The sequence below is a fragment of the Kwoniella shandongensis genome, chromosome 5, assembly GCF_008629635.2.
Source record: "Kwoniella shandongensis chromosome 5, complete sequence".
Classification (NCBI taxonomy): Eukaryota; Fungi; Basidiomycota; class Tremellomycetes; order Tremellales; family Cryptococcaceae; genus Kwoniella; species Kwoniella shandongensis.
In genome coordinates this window covers 1,089,037-1,111,845 of record NC_089291.1, presented here as the reverse complement: position 1 = coordinate 1,111,845, position 22,809 = coordinate 1,089,037, and the positions used below count along the sequence as shown (strand labels likewise).

The following is a 22,809-nucleotide window of genomic DNA, read 5'->3' as shown; positions in this document are numbered from 1 at the left end:
TGAGTGACCTGGGGTAAGTGTAACTGCTCTTTATCTGTAACTGCTGACGTCCTTGATCCACTTTGATTGTGCATATGGGTAACGACGCGGGATCATTACCATAAGGAACTGATGTTTGAACACAATGGTACTGTACCTGTGTTATACAGTACCAAGCCATAATACAAAAAAACCAAACAACAACCCAAAATCTACCCTTCCCTTACTTGGTAGTCCATCGACAGTGTCCCCCTTCTCGTCCAATGCTCATTATTGACTTGCTACGCGAGCCTTCAGCTCTTCGACTTCCGCCTTCAGTCTTTCCAGCTCGAAGTTGGAGCTTGCAGCTCTATCTTCCGCTTCTCGCCACGAAGTCTCGAATCGCAATGATCGAGTCTCTTCTTCTCCTAATCGTATTTGAGCTTGAGTGTATTCGGTCTATAACCATGAAGTAACACATCAGTGTTTGCAGGCAGTCATGAGATGACGTTCCACTCACCCTCCAGCTTTCCTTCTCCGCTTCACGCTTTGCAATCTCCTCATCTGCTCTCGAAACCTTTTCCGTCAACTCGGCGACATATTGCGCCGCGCGTTTCAACAGCGTTCCCTTCCCTTGCTTCTCCATACCACCGGGAATAAGTTGGGCGATCTCGTTGATCCCATCGTTGATGTTCTCCCTTCTTCTCCTCTCTACTTCTTTATGACTGTCCTTCTTCAGCCGGGCATATTCTTGCGGTTCTATCGGTTGACCATCTCCGTCTAAAGCAAGTTCGTCTCCTAGTCGCTTTCTCTTCCCACCTCTTATGCCTAATGGACCTATGACACCGTTGTTCCCATTCCCACTGATCGCATGTTCCAATCCTTGACCTAACTGTTCTTCTCCTTCCAACCCTGTCATACCTTGATCTTCTTGTCCTTGATCCACTTGCAGATCCCCATGATGATGATCGTGATCATGGTCATGATCGTGATCGTGATCGTGTTGATGATCCCTATCCTCGTCTCTCTCTATACTCCCTCTCTCATTCCTCCTATCCGCAGCTAACAATTCACCGAAACTCTCTCCTTCTCCTAAGATGGAATGATTGCTCCTTCCGAAATCTAACAAGTTTTCGGCATCTTCCCTACCGAGGACTTGTTGGGCGAACTCGTTTAAAGGATTGGCATTGACAGTGGAAGAAGTGGACGATTCTCCTTGTCCGAGATCGGTGCCGGAAAGACTGTTGAGGGTTGGGGGTTGATGTAATGTCGGGTCGAGGTTATCAAATGGATGCGGTGATGCAGGGGGAGCAGGGGACTGGTTTGAAGCCGTTGCTTGAGCGTTGGCAACTGACATAGTGGTGATGTCACTACTTAGCAGTTGTAGTCAATATAAGAAGTGGTCCAGACAGCGTGTGAAGGAGAGTGTAGGAGAGTGTAGGAGACTCTTTGTTGTCAATAACGGACCCAGGAAGGATGCGGGGGGGGTGGTCAATGGAAGTGGAGAAGAGAGCAAGTCATGTGATGTGAGAAGTAAGGGGGGGAGTGTGCACAGTGGGAATCGTGCTTATTATGGCGTGTTGACAACTTCTGATCCCACCTAACCGGGTATTTATTATTTCCAACAGTATATTTAGTTCCGATTTATCCCAAGCTGTCTCTTGCCAAACCACGTGACCCACATCAGACGCGTCACGTCCTCTCATCTTTCTTGGAATACAAGTCCAGTCAACCTGTCTGTACATTACTTTATAACCGCATTCCCTTCCCTTCCTGCTTTACATAAAAACCCAATTCAAATTATATCCAGAACCTGAAGATGAGCAACTGTGAGTATCTACTACCTCCTTCCTTCCATTTTCAAGGGAAAACGGGACATTCGATGCTGACCCAATATCTAGACGACGGTCAAAATCCTTACTATGGAGGAGCAGGTGGTGGAGGAGGTTTCGTTGCAGGTGGTGGGAATGGATCACCATACGGTAGTCAGGACTCACCAGGTGGCGGCAAACGGGTCAGTCAACCTCTATGGTATATGTTCGGAACACCAAGCTGAATATCGTGCTTGTATAGGGGAAGGGAGGAAACCAGACGATTCGACCTGTCACTATCAAGCAGGTCTTGAGTGCAGAGCAAGTTCATCCAGATGCCGACTTTACGATCGATGGTGTTGATGTTGCACAGGTGAGCTGCGCCGTGTCATTGAATGCGATGATGAAGCAGGAAAGCTGACGCTCAACTCTTTCTAGATTCTCCTCGTTGGTTCTGTCCGCAATTCTTCTGCATCAGCAACCAACGTTTCATACGAAATCGGTGATGGAACGGGATATATCGATGTCCGATTATGGCTCGATTCAGCAGATGACGAGGCGGGAAAGTCTAAAGGTGTAGAGTGAGTATCTCTGTTGGAACAACATCGGTGTGAAGCCTTAATTGAACGAATCTTTCTCACAGACAAGATCACTACGTCGGGATCATGGGTTCCATCAAGATGTTCGGCGGGAAACGACATGTCTCTGCTACACACATCCGACCGATAACGGACCACAACGAGGTGTACCACCACCTTCTGAAGTCATTATATGTCAGCCTGACATTACGAGGAGGAAGTGTCGGCGGGGTGAGTTCCTGGTCTATCTTGCGTATGTCTGCTGCATTACGCAAGGACTGACGTAGGGTCTCTTTCTATCACAGGGTGGTAATGGTGATGTGAAGGGAGCGGTCCAGAACGACTACAATGCCGGTGTCCAAGCGAGCGGAGGTATGGAGTCAACCTACGCGAGCTTGCCACCTCTTCAAAGGAAGATCATGGAGTACGTCTCAACGGACGAGTCGGAAGACGGAGTGCATGTGTCTCTGGTGTCCAGACAAGTTGGAAATGCGAAGAGCGAGGATGTTATGTGAGTGACTGTCCTGAATGAACTCAAAAATCCGACTGTGGTGCCGCGCGCAAGCATGCTGACTTGTGACTGTGTATAGGGAGGCTATCGAATACCTTATGTCAGAGGGAATGTTATTCTCAACCATTGATGATTTGGTAAGTTACGCTCGGTGTCATCTCTCGTTAGTTGGCGCTAATACATCTATTCATACAGCACGTGAAGGCGGTGTAGAGAATGTGTGATGGTAAGATGTGTAATAATAGCGATGAAGGAGCCATAGCATAGTTGAATATACCCACTCATGCAACACGAGTGACATGCCCTTAAGGAGGATTCATTCGCGTCATGTCCACATTGAATGCGTGCTGTGCATTACACATTCTATGGTACCATGCGGTATAGACCCATCTCTGTTGGCTGATAATGCGATGTCGTGTATGCAAGCAAGAGCAATTGATAATAAGCCGTGGTCTAAATGCCACTTTTAGCGTTTATTGTTGTCCGCGGTCGGGTGCTTTGGTCGCCTGCACGTACCCGGTCAGCAGCACGCCGTTGCATTCAACTGGATTCGCCCATTTACTCTCATCAATCACATTGTGACTCCATTATACATCTTTTCACCACAGAGCTCGCGCTAGCTCGAACACAGACTACGCGATGGACGAAGAAGCTTCCTTCGCGAATCTCCTTTCTTCGACAATCGCTCCAGCTCGTCCATCATGGAACTCTGGCGGAGCCTCCAACGCTGAGGAGCACGATCCATGGGCCAATCCATTCTCCGACACGACCACCATCCCTACCCTTGGTAGTGGTGGTGGGGGTGGAGGTGAATCGTCTCATAATCCTTTCGCATCCACCAGTCCTGGCCTGGCGGGAGCTGGTACGTCATCAACATACCTTCCAACCTTTCCCACCACTACGACGAGTATCACTTCGACAGGTGGATTCGATCCTGAATCACCTAAAGAAGAACTCACAGTCTCGCCCTATGTCCAACAACTGGAACGTGAACGCGATGCGGAAATACAACAGGGGAGAGGGATGATACCTGATCCTCCTTCGGTGATCGCTGCGAGAGAACAAGAAGGATTCGGATACGCAAGCAGTGCGTTTGGCACACCTACGCTGCCCACACCATCTGTCACCGGCGGTGGTTTCGCTCAAGAAGAAGATCCATTCGCGGCTTCTACAAGTAATCCGTTTGCACCAACAACTTCGGATCCAGCCAATATCCCATTCACGACACCAGCCGCAGCCCCAGCCCCGGCCGTTCCTTCAGCAACTGTCCCTATCGTCCCTCCATCGCGTAAACTCCCCTCGTCACTCATTGACGAAGACTTGATGGCCGAATCAGATCCTGAACAATCTCTCAAAAAGGCTTTCAAGAAGTCTACACCGGCTCCCGCTTCAACGCTCTCGAGATCAGGTACAGCCAGTCCTGTCAAGGGCGGAGCATCGGGGAAGAAGGCTTATGTATTCACCCCAGGTGGGAAAGGTACGAAGAAAGAGGATGTGAAGAAGAAGGTCGAACAGGAGAAAAAGGAGGACGCGGAGAAACAAGATGATGAGAAGCCCAAGGAAGTAAGCAAGACGGAGGAGGAGAAGAAGGATGCTATCAAGGAGCAGCAGAAAGATGTTGTTGAGAAGAATGAGGATACGAAGGACGCAGCGGCAGAGGAGCAGAAGCGGGTTGACGATGGGAAGCGGGAGGAGTCAGATGTAACAAAAGACCAAACTTCTGACGGCGCTGCGGCGGAGAGTACTCAGAAAGAGCAGAACAAGCTCAACGAATCAGAACCTAAGGAGGATGCGGAGGTGAAGGAGGTGATTGAAGGCAAGGTCGCCGCTGAGGCTGAACAAAGTCCAGCAGACGCTGTTGACGCAGAGACAAGCAAGCCCGTCGCCAATGGAATTGAGGTGAAGCCCGCCGAGACCACGCCAACCCGTATGGCCGACCATGCCGACTCACATGATGCTTCTACACCTAAGGCCACCACACCGACAGGCTTACGATCACCTACATCTGTTCCACTGCCAACTTCGTCAAATCCTACCCCTACCATATCCCGCGTCCCAACCCCACTTCCTCTACCAAAGCGTGACGAGGTCGAATCGTCATCAGTACTTGCTACCCCCTCTATCGATCGCGTTTCAGTCTCCCCCCTTGAAGCGCCTGTGGACCCAGAACCGGATTACGGCTTCAAGTCGCTTTCCATTGGAGCTTCGTCGACGAGTCTTCCGCCTCCCATACCAACCAAGGACAGCTGGAGTGGGAATGGAAATAGTACGACTAGTCCTCCTGCCTCCTCGAGGTTTGGTGGCAAGGGCTGGGGCGTGCTCGATGATGAACAGGATGGAGATGGTGGTCTGTTCGGGCGAGGTGGTCCTAGTATCAAGTCAGATCCGTGGGGGAATGATGCCACTTCCAACGGTTCGGGTGGTTGGGGAGAACCCGGATTAGCGTCACTTCCTTCCAGTGCTGGACCATCACGGTATTCCGAATCCAACGCCGGCGATGATGATCAGAATTCGCTTGCATCCCCCGTTCGATCCAACAGCACTCGGTCACCCACCAATGGCTTCGCAACTCTCTCACCCAGCGCGGAAAGTCCAACGACACCTTCACGCCGGAACAAGCTCTCTTCGACTCCGCTGTTCCAGATCACCGTCAGTGATCCTCATCGAATGGGCGATGCTGTACGAGGCTATACAGTGTACACCGTACGAACCAAAACCACCTCTCCCCACTATCGCAAAGGCGATTTCACGGTTCTACGACGATTCTCCGATTTCCTATGGTTGTACGAAGTCCTCACGCTGAACAATCCGGGCGTCATCGTCCCCCCTGTTCCGGACAAACATGCCTTTGGTCGATTCCAAGATCAGTTCATTGAGACACGACGATCTGCCCTGGAAAGATGTCTAGCCAAAATCACTTCTCACCCAGTCCTTCAACTGGATCCTGATCTTCGGATGTTCTTGGAGAGCGATTCGTTCGCCCTCGACTCGAAGAGCAGGAAACAGGAAGCAGCGGCTATGGAGAAACAACAGCTTGCACAACAGCAACAGGGACTGTTGGCGGGATGGACTGGTGGACCTAAATTCGTGGAACAGGACGAATGGTTTGACTCGAGGAGGAATTTCCTCGATTCCTTGGAATCGCAATTGAAGTCATTATCGAAATCCATCGACCTGGCTTCCAAACATCGACTAGAATTATCGATTTCCATTTCCGAATATTCCGAGACGATATTAGCTCTGTCCGAATCTGATCTGGGTACATCCCTCTCTGCGGCCTTGGCACAACTCGCCCAACTTGCCGAACAGGAGAAAGAAAACCAAGAAGAATCAGCTAAAGCGGACGTCGTCCAACTTCTCAATATGGCAGATGAGTATGTGAGATTTATAGCTAGTGTGAGAGTAGCTTTTGGAGGTAGGGTGAAAGTGTGGAGTCAGTGGCAGAATCAGGAGAAGGAGGTGACGAGATTGAGGATGATACGAGAGAGGATGAGACAGCAGGGAAGGTTGGGAGAGAAGGTTCAGAGCAGTATGATCGAGATTGCCGATGTGAGTCCTTGTCGTATTCCGTCAGCCCAGGTTCCTTCCAACTTCACACTGCCCTTGCCCATTATCCTTATCGTCGTCACCAATTCTATCACTCTGCCTCGTACTTTCAAGCCGTAACGCTAACCTGTCCTATTCGCTTTCGTGCAGGCCGAGAGAAAAGCACGCGAACTAGCTGCCGAATTTGAGCGTCTCACCAAACTCGTCAAATCCGAATTTGTACGATTCGAACGAGAACGTGTGGACGAGTTCAAATCTACACTTGAGAAGTACCTAGATGGCCTAGTGAGCAGGGAGAGAGGACTGATAGATGCTTGGGAAGGGTTTCATAAGACCTTGGCGGGGACAGTTGAGAAGAGTCAAGGGTTGGGGCAGGGGAGAGGTGATTAGTCGTTCTAGCGAAAGCGAAGAGAGAGGTGCTTTGTATCGTTGAGCAGGGGAGCGAGGGATCAGTATGGTACTGGGAAAGCATAGATCATCATTAGTTGTCTTTATGCATGGTTGTGAACGACCTGACAAACGACGGCAAAGCGCTTTGTTTTGGTCCTTCAACAGTCATCAGGTCTACGTGCATCTAGCTGATATTGTACAACATCCAATCAAAAGATCTGTCTAAACTATATTCTATTCGCTTGGAGTCCTAAAACACAAGACGTCTTCTTGTGCTCGGTCTCTGGAGCATGTGCATGATGATGATTTTAGTCCACTCAGACCTGTCGCCATGCCTCCTTCGCGTACATGCCAAAGACGACGTTGATGCCTAGCCCTTCAGCGTAGGGCTTCATCATACTTTCTTTCAAGCCGAGAGACGGGTCGAGCATATTGACCGCGACGACTAGGTAGCAGTTTGGCTGGTTAGCTATGTAACGTTTGCTCATGATACATGGAACCGAAAGAGGTGATGAGGAACAAGTAGTCGGTAAATCACTCACGGAAATCATCCATTGCAAAATCCATGACTACCACATCGATATCCTCATCATCATCGACTTCTGGGAAAGGAGTTGAGATAAAGTCACTGAGTCATAAGAGTAGGATCAGCTCGTCGTTGTGGTGTCAGTAACTAATGAGCACATGTACTTACGGTTGAGCGTCCGACCACGGCACTGAACACACGGTATTGTCAGCCTTCCACATCATCGTGTACTGCAATTTCCTGACTCACCGGGGATATGATCAATATCGTCTCCCTTTCCAGGACAAGCGTCCTTGGTGACGTATCCCAATGTTGACGGTTTCTTCACAGTGGTCGCACTGGAGAAGACAGTTTGCTGTCCCTCGAACTCAATATCGACAACCCCTTGAGACTCGACATAGTCTTCCCATTGAGATCGCATCCACTCGTCGTAGGTCGCTTGAACGCGCTGCTCTTCCTCACGCTTTGTGGAAGGAACCGTAGGAAGCAACTTGGAAGCTCCGGCGCGATTCAGCTGCTCGGTGATATTTCGAGCTAGTCCAGCTGACAAGCGAGCATAGTAGAACGCATTGACGCTGCAGTGCACACGAAAGCTCGATCAGTCGAGCGATTACACATCAGAGATGTACTAGCTTACAAGGGGGAGATGGTCAGTTCATCATTACGGTCAAACGTCCCCGCAAACTGCTCAACATCAGCGACGGACAACCACAGTTTATCATGAGAGGAGCACTCACCAGGTCGAAGCGCAGACTTCCACCCATACTGATGATGATTCTCTCGCCGTGTCGATCCTTGTCCTTGATAGTCGTCGGCATCACCTTGTCAGAGAAGAGGGTAAGGACTGATCGAGGATGACCGTACGGATGTCGGTTGAGGAAGTAATCGTGTGGTGCTATACCGAGGACGGTAGATACGTTCAAATCTGTAGCGAGCTCGGCGAGGGCGAGAGATATGTTCTTTCCGATAGGCTACATGAGCCATTTATCAGCGTGTGACTGTGATAGCAGGAAGAGTATCTAAACGTACGAGATGGAATGTCTCATCGCTTGTATTGGTATGCCACTTATACCTAAACATGACATCAGTCCATGAGGCGAGGTCGTATCGGTCTGTCACGTACGTAGTGGGGTTCGCGTCGAGGTACCTTCTGGCCACATCGAGAGGCACGCCATTGTCTTGCTTTGCAGGTAAAGATGATCTGCGTCATATCAGTACTCATTACCAGTGGCCAATGACGTGAACCTACGAGGTAAATGCAACTGTCTCGAGATATCGCCCGGGCACGACACTGCGACATGAGATTAGTGTGCAGCTAATCGCAGTGCATCTGAGCCAGGAGATGAACTCACGCGATAGATCTGTTGTCATATTGCGTGCAGTCTCGAACGTGCGTGTGGCCACCTATATTAGAATAGAATTAGTAAGAGCTGGCAGTACATCGAAAGCCAAACAACAGCTCACCAAAGACATAGATTGGTACGTCGGGATGTACACGTCGAATAGCATCGAAGACCGGCGCCCATTCTGCTGTTTCGCCTCGAGCTGGCATATGTCCTGCAAGGACACTAGGAGCCAATGATCAGTATACTTGAGCGTCCTCTTATTCCTTTCACTTAGACTCACAAATAGTCTGGGGCGTTTCGTATAGCATCAAGGAACCATTCTTCTATCGCAAGCTTTGATGGTTTTTGGATAGTGATTCCCCTTCGAGAACGTTAGCTGCGTTTCGTCAACAACAATCGTTATGCTGCTCACTTATCATGGGCGCCGACTGCGACGTTGTCGATATCAGCTCTGAAGACCCATGCACGAGTCAAAGTAATAGCTTACAGTTGAAAATGACACCAAAAGCCGTTACGCTTCGACCTCTGAGGCCAGAGACATCAGTAGCCTGTCAATCTCGTTTGCGACTGTCATGGACTTGACATACTGCTTTGTCTCAAATTTGACAAATTGCTTGCCCAACGGAACGGACTTCCAACCCCTTTGTCCATCTTTAACTGTGATATTGACATTGGAAGTCACGTATCTTCCATTCCTGCTTTATCGTCTCAGCTGTCCACTAAACCTTTGCTAGCCATAAGCTAGCAACTCACCATCTCTCCATGTTTTCGTACAGCTCCAATGCATCAGCATAATGATAGAGCTCGTGATTACCGACCGCCATGACGTCGTAAGGGAGGTTTGAGAAGATCTGTTCTGTTTTACCTGGACCATCGGGCGAGGATGAAACTAATCCGGAACCATCATGATGGTCGCCTGCGTCGCTGCGAAATGGTCGTGCAAGTCAGGACAAGTCTGTGCGCTAAAGGAATATGTAAGAAAGAGAGAGAGACGGGACATACACAAGAAGAAGGTCTACGCCTTTCGAGTCGGCGATCGATCGCATATGCGTTGCGAAAGAAGCGAAAGAGCCAAAGTCTCCCGAGTAGTTCTATGTCCTCCATCAGCTGAGCATAATATTTGTGATAGGCAGGACGTACAGGCTCGGGCCATGTTGCCTAAACAAATGAGGTGCATTAGCTGACATGTCCCATGCATACAGAGAGGATATATCAGCCTACATGCTGATGTCCCAGCAGCCATCCTGTTGAATTGGTGTCAGTATGATCACATGCTATGGCTGAGAACAGACCTACCATGGGTATCAGAAGTACTGATGAAATTGACTTCTTTCCATTCTAGCTGTCTAGTAGGTTTGGGCCGCTCGATCGAGCTCGCCGCGACTATCCCAAGAACCGAGAGGAGCAGAACTGTCCTCATGACGTCGCCTAAGTATGAATTGGTTACGAGCAATACCCAACGTATGTAGCAGACAAAAGGTGGATATATATGAAATTGAGTACCCATTTGGACGTTCACCTTGCATTCAGATCGCGTTGAAGCTGAAACTGAAGTTCGGTGAACTCCGCCGGAAAGAGTAACCGTAATCAACGTTAACTGACCTCACCGCGCAAACCGGTCTAAACCGGGCTCGAGCCAACACCGCTATACGCGTTCACATCCACCACCAAGTAGACATTCATTCTTACTTGCTCATACACGTTACACAGAGTTGTCTGGCCCAAACACTCGCCGATAGATCATCAATCACAACATGTCTCTGCAGGACCGTCTTGCTTCACAAGATGCTATGCAGCTCTTGACGACTGCTTCGTCTCTGGCTTTAGTCACAGCCGCCTATGGGACTGGTTTCAGTTACAACTTCCCTTTATTGGTACGTGTGACTGATCTGTTTTTCCAGCGTTCTTCCTTGCCAGATAGCTGACCGTGGTGGTTCGTATCTAGCTATTTGGTATAGTGGCCCACGAGCTGCGATCCTCAACAACACCGCTCCGACAAGTACGTTACAAGTCAGATCACACACTACACCGCAATGTTGACTAACTTGATTCCTGCAGTTCCTCGTCCTCGTCCTTTTCACTGGACTATTCGATATATTCGGTCTCTTATTCCGCCACTATGGCTCTGTTATAATTCTCGTCTCGGTCTTACTGCTCGTGTTCCTCAAAGTTGCAATCTTCTTTAGCTGTTTGGTTCAGTTGCGAGAACGAGGTGGTGATTTGAGGTTTGGTGGTGGGGAAGGTGGATTCACTTTCCCAGGCAATGGCAATGCAGCAGGTAGTGAGTCCTCTTTTGCACAGACAATTGGGTTGCTGAAGCTGACGTAGAGCTCCGAAAACAGACTGGAATCTGCCCATGCCTGGTGGGTTTGGAGGTGGTGGTGCAGGACAGACTACCGGTCACGGCCAACCACCTTCTTCAAATGTTGCCCAAACAGCATCCTTCCCTTCGTCAGGCGGATTCAGACTCGGTGGAGATGAAGATGAAGGTGAAGGTAACCCTACTCCTTTACCTCCTCCCGGTCGAGGTGGTTACCAAACTATCGACTAGGCTACCAATTAGGACGATAAATGAGGTCGAGAAACCAAAGCGGAAACATGAGGGAGGGGGGTCGACGAAGGATCATAAATACAATGCATATGTCTCACCCTCTCTACCTATCTTCGTTTTCCAGGGGTATTTGTTATATTCCCCTACTTCTCTCCAAAGCACCGTTCACATCCAACACCTCTGCCATCGACTTGTCTCCACCCATAAACTCGTTCTCCTCAAGCGACTCGTCTTTTCCCTGCAGGATCTCCAATGAGAGGTTGTGCGAACCGCCGAGAGGGATACCGGATGATGAAGAGTTCTCAAGAAGAGGGTTGTGCAGTGACTATACCGACCAACAATGAGAAAGTCAGCTTCATCCTCATGAGGGAGTGGGGAGGCGTGTATAGCTGTTCATCACTGACCTCTGAAACGAGCTTGAGCTCCATCGCTTGTCTGAGAGGAACGGCGAGACCGAATGTGTTTCGTTGGAGATTTTGCTGCAGTTGTTGTTGTGTCGTAGCCCACTAGAAGAAAAATCGATATGTCCGATCAGTGTATAGTCCTCGACCAACGCTTGGAAGGTTCAAGTTGACTAACCTTCTCCAATCGAGCTTGTAACGGGCTAACATTCTCAGCGGAGACCGTTTGAGCAGCTGATTTCAGACCATGTCGGAAGGTATCGTGAGAACCAGATATAGAGTGGGCAGTAGCCTATGAGGTTGTCTGTCAGCTAGCGCAATGAGAGCATAAGCAAATAGCTGACCTGTGTGGAGACGATGTGGGCGTCGCTCGAAGTTTGAGCGCTAGTGGGGACGAGACGGAGGGACTGCGGTCGTATGTTAGTTGTCAGCTATCATTGCGTGACCATAACGTTCAGCTCACCATGATGTTGTGCTTGTTGTGCTGATGCTATAGTTGTAAGGAGGAACACCAAGTGATTCAATGCATTCAAAGAAGTAGACAGACAAACGTCAGTGCTTAGTGGAGGGGACCAAGTGCATCGACGCGTGTTGTCAAGTGCCACACCTCCGGGAATATTCGGTGTTACGTTTTGAATGGCGGTGGTGGTGTCACCGTAGTTACGATTCCGGCGCATTCACCATCCCATCACCACACACCTCTCGCAAACTCAATCATCACATCACATCACTCAACTAACCATCCTCTCTATTACTCTTCGTATCTCTCTCATCAACACCCCCTTCCCACCCCACTTTACAGGTGAGTCTCGTCATTCCTTCCGTTCTGCGTTGGAGCCAGGCAAAGGAAGTAAAGAAAAGGAGAAGAAGAAAGGAAGACGTGGGGAGTTGAAAGACAACTGAAGTGTGACACGTCGAATGAGTCGAGGCTGACATACATATAACATAAAACCTTTCATCTTCCCATTCCTTCCTTTCATCCATCACCCTTGACATCGATACATCCAATCATCCGATCCATTCGGCTATACAAACCACCCCCGATCGCAACGATACATCCCTTCACTCACCATCTTCCTTTCTTTGTCATCAATCAATCAATCATTCAACCAAATCGACATATACTCGTACAATCAAAAGCCGCGTGCGAACTTGGCCGGATCATCAAGCCCGAGACAAGACACACATCATACAAAGCGACTGAGACTCTCAATTCTTCAGTCTCTTCATATTCTACTTCGACTAGATCAAGCAGCGTTGAGATTGTCGATTCATCACTTTACAACTGTTAGGCAACAGAGAGATTAATCATCCACGTGAGTATGGTTATTGCTTATTCCTGTGTCGCATCCATCTGTCAATGCCAAAAGTCGTATTCGGACAGTCTGCGGACAGCGGCAGGGGTGTGTGGACCGACACTCTTCCTGATCGGTGCATCGATGTGCCTTGCCGAAAGGACGAAGGCGGGTCCATCGACTTGCGGACTGCAGCGATGACCGTAAATATTATCGAAAGTCTAATGCTGATGTCTGTTCTCTTTCCATCTTATCCTTGTGTTCAACTCGATCAAAATACCTGCGACCAAAATCTACCTTTGAACATCCACCACGATTGCGACATCGTCCCATCCATCCCCATCGTTTTGACAACTCATCACATCCTTTGTTCGCACATCCCTCGAACATCAACTCCGATTCCACCGCTCCCCAACGAAATCGACCTTGGCTTTCGTCTATCTTTCGCACCATTACAAATCGTCCTTGATTTCGCTTCCTCACTGTTGCACCTGTCATCTTCGAATACCTCCAATCATCTCCAATTATCAATCATCTACGACAATACAACTCATCAAAACACTAAAACCAACCTACATACCCCGCTTGACAACCTCTTTGCGCTGAATAATCCCTTTCTCCCCATTTTCACCAATTCTCGACAACATGGCCCATCCCTATCACAGGATGACGTCTATGGATCTCAGAGTCGGAGGAAAGTACAGGATCGGGAAGAAGATCGGAAGTGGTTCTTTCGGTAAGTGGAACTGGATGTTGTGGACGAATGAACGTTAACGTTATCTTCAGGTGATATTTACCTCGGTGTCAACATCGTCTCCGGCGAGGAGGTCGGTATCAAGCTCGAGTCTGTCAAAGCCAAGCACCCTCAACTAGAGTACGAGTCCAAGGTTTACAAGACTCTTGCTGGTGGTGTTGGTGTGCCTTTTGTCAGATGGTACGGTACCGAGTGTGACTACAATGCCATGGTCATGGACCTTCTGTGAGTACATTGCAAGCTACATCCGAGTCACCGTCGTACTGACGTATCGACAACAGCGGCCCCTCGCTCGAAGACCTCTTCAACTTCTGTAACCGAAAGTTCTCACTCAAGACCGTTCTTCTCCTTGCCGACCAGCTCATCTCCCGAGTCGAGTACGTTCACTCTCGAAACTTCATCCACCGAGACATCAAGCCCGACAACTTCTTGATGGGAATCGGCAAGCGAGGCAACCAGGTCAACGTCATTGACTTCGGTCTCGCCAAGAAATACCGTGACCCCAAGACCCACCTTCACATTCCTTACAGAGAGAACAAGAACCTCACTGGTACTGCCCGATACACATCAATCAACACCCATTTGGGTGTCGAGCAGTCTCGACGAGACGATCTTGAGTCTTTGGGCTACGTGCTCATGGTGAGTGATATGACCTGACTGTTCATTCTGTTTATGCTGATAATCGCACAGTACTTCCTCCGAGGCCAACTCCCTTGGCAAGGTCTCAAGGCTGCTACCAAGAAGCAGAAGTACGACCGTATCATGGAAAAGAGTGAGTGACTGAGTCTTTCATACCTTAATGGCTACTTTGGATCTGACGCCAACGGCTGTCACAGAGATGACCACCCCCACCGAAGTTCTCTGCCGAGGTTTCCCTAACGAGTTCGCTATCTACCTCAACTACTGTCGATCTCTCCGATTTGATGACAAGCCCGATTACTCTTACCTCCGAAAGCTCTTCCGGGACCTCTTCGTCCGTGAAGGGTTCCAGTACGACTACGTCTTCGATTGGTCCGTCCAGCCTGGCGCCAAGACTCAGAACAACGACGAGGCCGCGATTCAGGCCGAGCAAAGGGCGGCTTTGTTGCAGCAACAGAAGCGAAGGGTCATGCCCGAGGAGCAAATGCAGATGGCTGCTCAGCAAGAGAACCAGAGGCAGTTGAGGAGTCAGACGAGGAACAATGCTCGTGAGGCGGGATGGTAGAGGAATCCTCGTGGGTGGGGGCTCCTCAAACCGGAGGTACACAGCAGAAGTGGAAGAGAGGGGAGGAAGAACAGCAACATGGTTCGGCTCGCCACGTCGCCAAGTATCGGGTATGATTAGTTTAACATCCTTACCCATACAACTATTTCCTCCATTCTCTCGATTGCTCTCTCGACGGCGACATACCTGAAATCTTTCCTATCGCTTCGACCTTTCATCGACCACGTCGGTTCCGCCTCAACCACGCAACCACACTCGTACCATTTCCTTCTTCATGTTCGGCTCGCGTTGTCAGCAATCATTCTGGTACCCTTATTATTCTGATACCTGCGGTTCATCATCGCTTTTCTACTTTTCATCCTCGATTCCGTTCAACCCTATCATCGAGGAACCTATCATTTTCAGCAGACGAGTCTCATCATCACAACACATAGTGGCTATGGTGCCGGCTTTCATTCGTCCATCCAACCGTCGACAACGCAGGCGTTCATCATACGCTTTGCTTTAGTTCGACATATACTTATCCTATATTATGTACTTTCACCCACCATCAACCCCTCCCCCTCCTCTTCACCATACACACCCCACACATTCGCTTTCGCACCAACTCAGTGACGTGTCCCCGTATGCTCCGCTTCATTCTGATCAGTCAACTTGTTTTCTAGACTGATTAGAGGGAAGTTTGAGCGCGGGAGGGCGTCATGTACCATAGGAGTTCGTAGCCTCACGTCTCATGAGTGTCGTATTTCTCGTATTCGTCAATCCGATGCACCTATACTTGTACATTTGGGCGAAGTCGCCTCTAGCAGCACAGGACAACTCACGCACCTGACGTTGTATGGCTCAGCTGTCGTTAACTAATGTTGGTACCTGTGCACATATGATCGCATCCATGTTCAACTCTCACTTTGTCAGCTGTCATATAAAGAGTGAGTAAGCTGCACCCCTGTCGTCCCTAGTGCTACATACTACCGGTATCATGTAGTGGCTGTCGGTGAGTCCCTTGGCCGGTGCCTTGATATTTTAGTCTGTTCCGAGATGAACCGCTGGAACATGCCGATCGTTCTTGGGCGCGTTGATCCACGAACAAGTGACAAAATACCCTTACTGTTTCTGAATTCCAGCAATATACACCAAGTTCCCACCATCGGATGATAGCAATCCGGCTTAGGCGGGCACTCATGCAGTATAACGTCCGCCAGTCACTCGTCTCTCATCTTTTGGTGAAATGGGGATACGACGTGGACGAATCGTGCAGCACCGGCAAGGTCAAGGAGGCATAAGGACGTAGGATGGAACTCAAAGATAAGACTTTCACCACGCTGCTCTAGACATCCACCCACACGCCCCTCTCTCTCTCTCTCTTATCTCTTCACAAGAGAGTGACTGAGACAGGAAGACCAGGTTTGGCCTGGGTCCAATTCCAATCCTAACCCACTTGAGGGCGTGCCGGGTTCCGTCCTTTTCGGCATTTGCTAAAAATAACCCTGTTGACAAGTCACCACGCGGTTACCAAATACTCGAGATAAGCGACCTCGCAACCCAAAAATTTCGAGCGAAATTGATACCTTGCTCCACTACCGATGCTTGCTTGCTAGTGCTGCTGTAATGGTACATGTGTAATGTCGTTTAAAGGACTACTGGTATTGGTAAAGCCGAGTAGAGCGGATCTCGTGTACTGACTGTATGGACATAGGACATGGATACTTGGAACAATTGATGGATTGATTGATTGATTGATAATGGAGCGTCCGTTCGTTTGTCTGTCTGTCTGTAAATTGAGAAAACGAAATCTCACCTTGGGTTTCTGATTTTCGATAAACCAAGTTGTCTTCAGTTTGCTATAGCAAGTACCACAAGCAATAGCTTGATCATCACCATGTCCGATAACAAAGATCTCGAATGGGCTGGGGAGGTGAGCTATAGGTCCACTACCTACTACTATCCTCTTCTGCTTTTTTGCCCATCAAGCAGTAGTTGGAGCGTAGTCTAACTTGCGTCTCTTGTGATGTGTGTAGTCTTCCTCCTCTACCACCAACAGGCCTATCGACTCTTCTCTCGACTATCAACCCCCTTCTTCACTCGAGCATGGACACGAAAAGGAACCTACGGTCGCTGTTCGACAGGACGAAGATGAATCTGCCATCGTCCAAAAAGGTCCAGTGTTCAGATTTTTCGCAAGGATGTTCGATATGGGTGTGGAGGCTCGTGGTATCGAGAGAGTACCAGAGGACGAGAGGGATGGGAAACATACGATTGGTCTACTGTTGCTTTGGTGGAGTGTCAATATGGTGGTTAGCACAGTACCCATTGGTGTGAGTGTGTTTCTTCTTTCTCGACGCAGCGCATGCTCTTCGTGAGGACAGGAAAGAATGTGTGCCGCCTGTCTTTCGAGAGACGACCAGATGGCGGAAACGCATATAACGGAAAGTACAGCGCTAACAAGACACATTCCATTTACAGCTTCTCGCACAAGCATATTTCACTCTCACTTTCCAGATGGCCACAACTGCCATTGTAGTCTTCACGGCGATTGGAGCTGGTTGTTCAGCTTTCATTGCGACCCTCGGTCCCAAGACCGGTTTGAGAACGATGGTTATCTCGAGGTATTCAGTGAGTCTGCCTTTTATTTATCTTATTCCAAGTTCGTAACGGACCCCCCCCCCCACCCTCCCCACCTATTCCTTCTGCTGGATGACTAACTCATGGCTGACTGCTTTCGGTTAACAGATGGGCTACGTCGGCGGTTCCATCTTTGCTCTGTTGAACATCATCACCCAACTCGGATTCTCTACCACCGCCGTCATTCTTGGTGGTCAGACACTTACGAACGTATCGAACGGTAAACTCCCCTTGGAAGCTAGTATCGTCATCGTCGGACTACTCGCCCTCGTCCTCTGTTTCGTAGGATACAACGGTGAGTCTTCCACTTTCCACACAGTAAATCAATAGTATACTGATCACTGGTTTGTTTTAGCGGTACATCAATGGGAGCGATACGCTTGGATCTTGCTCTTCATCATCTACTGTTGTATCTGGGGATTAGCAGGACACAGAGGATTTGACATTCATGCTCAGAAACCTCTGCAAGATACTGGCAAGGCTTTTGCGGGAGATTTCCTCTCTTTCGGCGTGAGTGTCATCTCACAATTCATCCCGCAATGGTGCAGGAACAATTACTGATGTCCGTCTGTTCGCGCTCGCAGGGTATCGTCTTCTCTTCTGCGGCAGGTTGGGCTCCTATCGCTGCCGATTTCAACTGTCGATTACCGGCCACTATCCGTCCTGCCAAGGTGTTCATCCTCACCTGGTTCGGTCTCATGGTCCCCCTCTTGTTCATCGAAATCATGAGCGCGGCCTTGATGACTGTTCCTGCTTATGCGGCTGCGTTCGAAGAAGGTGATGCTGGTGGTGTGTTGAGTGAGGTGTTTGCTCCTTGGGGTGGTGGTGGCAAGGTGAGTAGGGCTTGGTTACTACGAGGAATCGCATTCTCGATGCTGATACACCGGTGCTATTTCAGTTCATCCTTGTCATCTTGTCATTCTCTATCATCTGCAACTGTACCCCCAACACCTATTCATGTGCCTTGTCCATTCAAGCGCTTTTCCCACCTTTCCAAAAGGTTCCGAGAGCTCTATGGGCCGTTCTCTCTTTCGTCATTTACAGTGAGTTGCACAGAGGCACGACTGTACATGAGACTCGCTGATTGGTGATTGTCGCGATATCGTAGCTGTCGCTGCTGTTGCTGGTCGAGAACACTTCAGTGAGGTGTTGTCCAACTTCCTTGCCATCTTGGGATACTGGATTGCCTTCTTTGTGAGTGGATCCCTTTACATAACTTGCTCGCTCGCGGTCTGGAAAAGAGGTACATACATATACTGATCCATATGTGTGTTTCATTCGGTTCTTGTAGATCGTCGTCGTAGCGGAAGAACATTTCATTTTCCGACGATATATCATTCCTGGCGGATACGATCTCGAGATTTACGACTCTATCCGATCATTACCCATCGGAGCGGCCGGTATCTTCTCGTGTCTTTGCGGAGCGGGTCTGGCCGTCGTCTCGATGGCTCAGACGTGGTATATCGGTCCTTTGGGTCAAGTGTTTGGAGAATATGGTGGTGATCTCGGTTTCGAGATGTCGTAAGTCTCCGCATCCTCGCGTTATTATTACACAATGACAAAGCTGATGGTTTTGGAATGACATAGCGCCGCGACTACTGCGATCGTTTATCCTCCTTTGAGATATATCGAGTACAGGTATTTCAAGCGATAGTCGGATGAAAGAGTGAGGAAGAGAGCGGGCAATGATGGATGCATGCGTGATGGGGAAGAGCAAAAGCAGTCTTATGGAGATTGCCAGCGAAATGGGAAGTGGTCATTCTACAGTGATAGAGTTGTAGAAAATGGTTAAGGATATGCAGGTAACACCTTTCACTGCAAGTCATTTTGCAGTGCGATTCTGTCGGCCACACGACGAGTGCTGTTCGAGGTGATCACGTGCCTCAGCTGAGCAGAGGGGCATGGTCACATTGCAGGTAGTGTAATGTAAGGGCCATTGATAAATTATAGGTATATCTATCATCATTGCTCGCCCATGATAGTCAACAACCTCCCCGCTCGATCTTTCAAGACCTGCTTCCGCTCCGCATCCTCCTGTGTCTCGACAGGCACAACTTCTTCCGCCTTCTCCTCGGTTGATGTCATTTCCACGTCTTTATCGGCTGCGCTTTCCACTGGAGCCGACGCCTCGTCCGTCTCTGTGGCCGGTGTCTCCGCCTCTTTGGGAGTCTCCTCAGTAGCAGGTTTATCGTCGATCAACTTCTTAGCTGATTCGATCAAGGCCTATGAGTGCAAGAGAAACATCAGCATGGAGCAGGAACAACGAGTCGTCACCAGGTAGAGAGACCTGATTAACGCTTATCGACCGAAACAGTATCACTTACAGCACGTGAATGACCTTGAGTAGTTTTCAGATACCCCAGTACCAATTCGACATAAGTTTCTGGAACCTACTCAGCACGAGACACAAGCGATCAGCGATGGCCACAATCGTTTCAATTGATACTTGCACCTGACATACCTCTGTGACGTTGAAGATGTTCCGCATCAACCAATTTTGTTTCGCCTTGTTGAATTTCCAGCTGGCGCTTTCTGTTGATGGTGTTGCAGATTGAGAGCTAGCGTGGAGATGGGCATAGTACAGATCTACGAAGGAAGCCATTGTTAGCATAATACGGTTCCTTCCCTTTTACCGAATGCGTGACTGATCGATTATCAACTCATATCTGACCATGACTCACTCTTCTTAGCCTGATCAGAGAGACTCTTGTCGGTAAAGATACCGATCGAAGGTCCACTGACATCCGCCGTCTCTGCCGGCGTTTCCGTTTGAGCAGCAGGTGCCGGGGTGGCCTTCACTCGCTCATTCTTCTTTGCCTTTTTCTCTTTTCGCGCTTTGATCTCCTCTTCCGATCTATTCTTCTTACTCTTCTTCTCGGGCTGTGCCGAGGCGGCAGCATCAGCAGCGACAGCAGTCGTACTAGCCTCTGCGTCTGCGGGCACGCTGTCTTCTTGTCCAGCTTCGACATCTCGTTTTCTCTTCTTGTCCTTCTTGTCCTTCTTCTTCTTTTCAAGATCGACTTCTGAAATCTCAGGCTGAGCGGCGGAAGTAGTTTCGGTTGACTCGACCTCTTTCGATTTGCCCTTCTTACTCTTTTTCTTCTCCTTCACGTCGGGTTCGACTGCTTGTGTGCTGGTAGTCGGCTCTGAGGCGACGGGGGTTTCAGTCTTGTCCTTCTTGCTCTTCTTCTCTTTCTTCTCACTTGATTCAGCCGGGCTTTCGATTGTCTACACAACGCAGCTGTCAGCTATATACAACATGTTTTTAGGTGACTAACAACGTACGACTGTCTCGGTGGACTTGCTCTTCTTCTCTTTCTTTTCCTTCTTCTCCTTCTTCAGGGCAACAGCGGCCTCCTCGAGTGTCAGAGCAACACCATCATCGTTCTCCTTATCTTCACTAGCTTTCTTCTCCTTTTTCTCCTTCTTCTCTCGCTTTTCCCTCTCCTTTCGCTCCTTCTTCTCCTCTTTGGTCTCCTTCTCGGTGACTGTTGACATGATCAGTAGTTTGGTGATATGGATCGGGTTTGCTTGTATTCAGAACAACAATAATTGATGTATCGCAGACTTGACTTTCAAAATTCTTGTTGCAACATTTGAGCCTTCACGCGGGGCTCCTAAAAAGCGAACAAAACAATGAACCTGTTTTGTAATGACCATTACAAGACGGATTACAAAACATTCCTAATCTTGTTTATAATCATTTCAACGCGCTGCTTTGTTGCCGTTCGCCGCTTTTAGTTTGGTTTAGACCTGAGATCACGTCGTCTGTCTTGGCCTCGTTGTTGCGTTACCACTTGGGTATTTTGCTTAGATCATCGATTCTCTTTTCATCCTTGCATCAATAACAATAACAATAACAATAACAACGACAATCAACCTGTCCTAGCCCTTTCTTGTGTCATTCATATCCGCACTCTGGATCTATCATTGATTGATCGCCCAAGCTAGTCTGCATCGAGGCAAGCACTCGACTCACTACACTTATCGTCTCGCCAGCTCATTCATCGTTGCGGCTTTCCCTCGACATAACTTCACCTCCTCGCATCTGTTACTCCTCGACCCGGACCTTCTCAGCTCTTGCCCATCGCCCAAGATGGGCCTCTCACTCTCACGGATCTACTCTTCTCTATCTTCACTCGCGTTCTGGGGGAAAGATAAGGAAGTGAGGATATTGATGGTCGGTCTGGATTCGGCGGGTAAGACGACGATATTGTATCGATTACAGGTAGGTTGGGGCTGTCTTGCAACAAATTGATCCTCCTGGACCCTTATACGGATGTAGAAGCTGATTTGTGTCTCGTGAAAATAGATTGGAGAGGTGGTGTCAACTATTCCAAGTGAGTCGACGGTCCATAATCGTAACACCTCATATTCAACATGTCATCTGCCCATGGATATTACACTACTAAGTTATGTATGTGCACAAACTGACAAATACACTCTCGTAGCAATCGGATTCAACGTAGAGACTGTCACGTATAAGAACATAAACTTCCAAGTATGGGATCTGGGAGGTCAATCAAGTATCAGACCATATTGGAGATGTTATTATGCGAATACTCAGGTGAGTCGGGTGGTGATAGTTCCACGAATATCATTTCGGACACTGACTGATGATCTTTCAACTACTCGCACCTTCCTCCGCTCATCTGTCTATCACGACCGCACATGGATCTCCTTCGCATCGCTTGTACGACCTCCTCGCACCCAGGCAATCATCTACGTTATCGACTCTTCAGACGTATCTCGACTCCCTACCTCCCGTTCCGAACTCCTCACAATGTTAGCAGAGGACGAACTGAAATCCGTCCCAGTGCTCGTCTTCGCCAACAAACAAGACGTAGAGGGCGCTTTATCGCCAGGGGAGATCTCGGATAAACTTGGTCTGGCAGGACAGGAGAAAGGGAGAGAGTGGAGTGTTAGAGGGAGTTGCGCGACAAAGGGAGATGGGTTGGAAGAGGGTTTGGATTGGTGAGTGTGCGAGCGTGTCTGGTTCTGGCATTTGCGGGGAAGACCCGATGAGGCTGCTCTAGTATTTTCTGCCAGCCTTAGCAATCGTGGTGTCGATGTCGGTGATGGTCGTGATAGCCGTGCGAGGCGGCGTAGGCTATCGCTTGAAACCTAGCCGCAGATGGAAGAGAGGGGATCAACTTTGGGTTAAGGATTGCAGGACCATACTGACATCCTTACAGGCTCGTCAACACAATACAGAAATAGTCTATTACTCCTATACCGACATCTCCCTCCGCAAGTCTTTCGCCTCGTCGTACCATAGCATGTATAAAATTATCATCGTAAACTGCGCCTTCGCTC

The 22,809-nt window shown here is 49.1% G+C and overlaps 10 protein-coding genes across 10 annotated transcripts; 6 read left to right on the top strand and 4 right to left on the bottom strand.

Moving 5' to 3' along the window:
* Positions 1 to 249: 249 nt before the first annotated feature.
* On the bottom strand, positions 250 to 1,315 carry CI109_103085 (uncharacterized protein; the record flags this gene model as incomplete). Its single annotated transcript, XM_032001473.1, has 2 exons — positions 250 to 417; positions 479 to 1,315. 2 exons carry the CDS (start codon positions 1,313 to 1,315, stop codon positions 250 to 252), a joined length of 1,005 nt encoding a protein of 334 aa, XP_031864363.1.
* A 462-nt stretch (positions 1,316 to 1,777) lies between these two features.
* Positions 1,778 to 3,082, top strand: CI109_103084 (uncharacterized protein; the record flags this gene model as incomplete). Its single annotated transcript, XM_065967236.1, has 7 exons — positions 1,778 to 1,787; positions 1,860 to 1,972; positions 2,032 to 2,142; positions 2,208 to 2,350; positions 2,413 to 2,578; positions 2,653 to 2,858; positions 2,938 to 3,082. The coding sequence occupies 7 exons, from the start codon at positions 1,778 to 1,780 to the stop codon at positions 3,080 to 3,082; spliced, it is 894 nt and encodes a 297-aa protein (XP_065823308.1).
* A 415-nt stretch (positions 3,083 to 3,497) lies between these two features.
* Positions 3,498 to 6,794, top strand: CI109_103083 (uncharacterized protein; the record flags this gene model as incomplete). Its single annotated transcript, XM_032001471.1, has 2 exons — positions 3,498 to 6,407; positions 6,555 to 6,794. The coding sequence occupies 2 exons, from the start codon at positions 3,498 to 3,500 to the stop codon at positions 6,792 to 6,794; spliced, it is 3,150 nt and encodes a 1,049-aa protein (XP_031864361.1).
* A 317-nt stretch (positions 6,795 to 7,111) lies between these two features.
* On the bottom strand, positions 7,112 to 10,086 carry CI109_103082 (uncharacterized protein; the record flags this gene model as incomplete). The annotated part of the gene is made up of 20 exons (XM_032001470.1): positions 7,112 to 7,239; positions 7,337 to 7,422; positions 7,489 to 7,510; positions 7,570 to 7,895; positions 7,958 to 8,004; positions 8,058 to 8,291; positions 8,350 to 8,392; positions 8,444 to 8,521; positions 8,570 to 8,611; positions 8,673 to 8,724; positions 8,785 to 8,888; positions 8,947 to 9,027; positions 9,079 to 9,094; positions 9,154 to 9,191; positions 9,254 to 9,361; positions 9,420 to 9,590; positions 9,669 to 9,757; positions 9,807 to 9,824; positions 9,888 to 9,910; positions 9,963 to 10,086. 20 exons carry the CDS (start codon positions 10,084 to 10,086, stop codon positions 7,112 to 7,114), a joined length of 1,830 nt encoding a protein of 609 aa, XP_031864360.1.
* Positions 10,087 to 10,420: 334 nt separating this feature from the next.
* Positions 10,421 to 11,217, top strand: CI109_103081 (uncharacterized protein; the record flags this gene model as incomplete). Its single annotated transcript, XM_065967235.1, has 4 exons — positions 10,421 to 10,540; positions 10,612 to 10,665; positions 10,725 to 10,944; positions 11,009 to 11,217. The coding sequence occupies 4 exons, from the start codon at positions 10,421 to 10,423 to the stop codon at positions 11,215 to 11,217; spliced, it is 603 nt and encodes a 200-aa protein (XP_065823307.1).
* Positions 11,218 to 11,350: 133 nt separating this feature from the next.
* CI109_103080 (uncharacterized protein) lies at positions 11,351 to 12,084 on the bottom strand (the record flags this gene model as incomplete). Its single annotated transcript, XM_032001468.1, has 5 exons — positions 11,351 to 11,542; positions 11,622 to 11,723; positions 11,797 to 11,910; positions 11,963 to 12,025; positions 12,082 to 12,084. 5 exons carry the CDS (start codon positions 12,082 to 12,084, stop codon positions 11,351 to 11,353), a joined length of 474 nt encoding a protein of 157 aa, XP_031864358.1.
* A 1,495-nt stretch (positions 12,085 to 13,579) lies between these two features.
* On the top strand, positions 13,580 to 14,871 carry CI109_103079 (casein kinase I isoform delta; the record flags this gene model as incomplete). Its single annotated transcript, XM_032001467.2, has 5 exons — positions 13,580 to 13,649; positions 13,700 to 13,892; positions 13,949 to 14,306; positions 14,358 to 14,439; positions 14,504 to 14,871. The coding sequence occupies 5 exons, from the start codon at positions 13,580 to 13,582 to the stop codon at positions 14,869 to 14,871; spliced, it is 1,071 nt and encodes a 356-aa protein (XP_031864357.2).
* Positions 14,872 to 16,479: 1,608 nt separating this feature from the next.
* On the top strand, positions 16,480 to 19,147 carry CI109_103078 (uncharacterized protein; the record flags this gene model as incomplete). Its single annotated transcript, XM_032001466.2, has 11 exons — positions 16,480 to 16,482; positions 16,709 to 16,786; positions 16,890 to 17,186; positions 17,335 to 17,484; positions 17,602 to 17,788; positions 17,849 to 18,003; positions 18,078 to 18,326; positions 18,392 to 18,536; positions 18,602 to 18,687; positions 18,785 to 19,014; positions 19,081 to 19,147. The coding sequence occupies 11 exons, from the start codon at positions 16,480 to 16,482 to the stop codon at positions 19,145 to 19,147; spliced, it is 1,647 nt and encodes a 548-aa protein (XP_031864356.2).
* Positions 19,148 to 19,455: 308 nt separating this feature from the next.
* CI109_103077 (uncharacterized protein) lies at positions 19,456 to 21,497 on the bottom strand (the record flags this gene model as incomplete). The annotated part of the gene is made up of 6 exons (XM_032001465.2): positions 19,456 to 19,716; positions 19,818 to 19,883; positions 19,955 to 20,079; positions 20,175 to 20,721; positions 20,779 to 21,023; positions 21,473 to 21,497. 6 exons carry the CDS (start codon positions 21,495 to 21,497, stop codon positions 19,456 to 19,458), a joined length of 1,269 nt encoding a protein of 422 aa, XP_031864355.2.
* Positions 21,498 to 21,589: 92 nt separating this feature from the next.
* On the top strand, positions 21,590 to 22,471 carry CI109_103076 (uncharacterized protein; the record flags this gene model as incomplete). Its single annotated transcript, XM_032001464.1, has 4 exons — positions 21,590 to 21,721; positions 21,806 to 21,833; positions 21,945 to 22,060; positions 22,208 to 22,471. 4 exons carry the CDS (start codon positions 21,590 to 21,592, stop codon positions 22,469 to 22,471), a joined length of 540 nt encoding a protein of 179 aa, XP_031864354.1.
* Between the last annotated feature and the right edge of the window lie 338 nt (positions 22,472 to 22,809).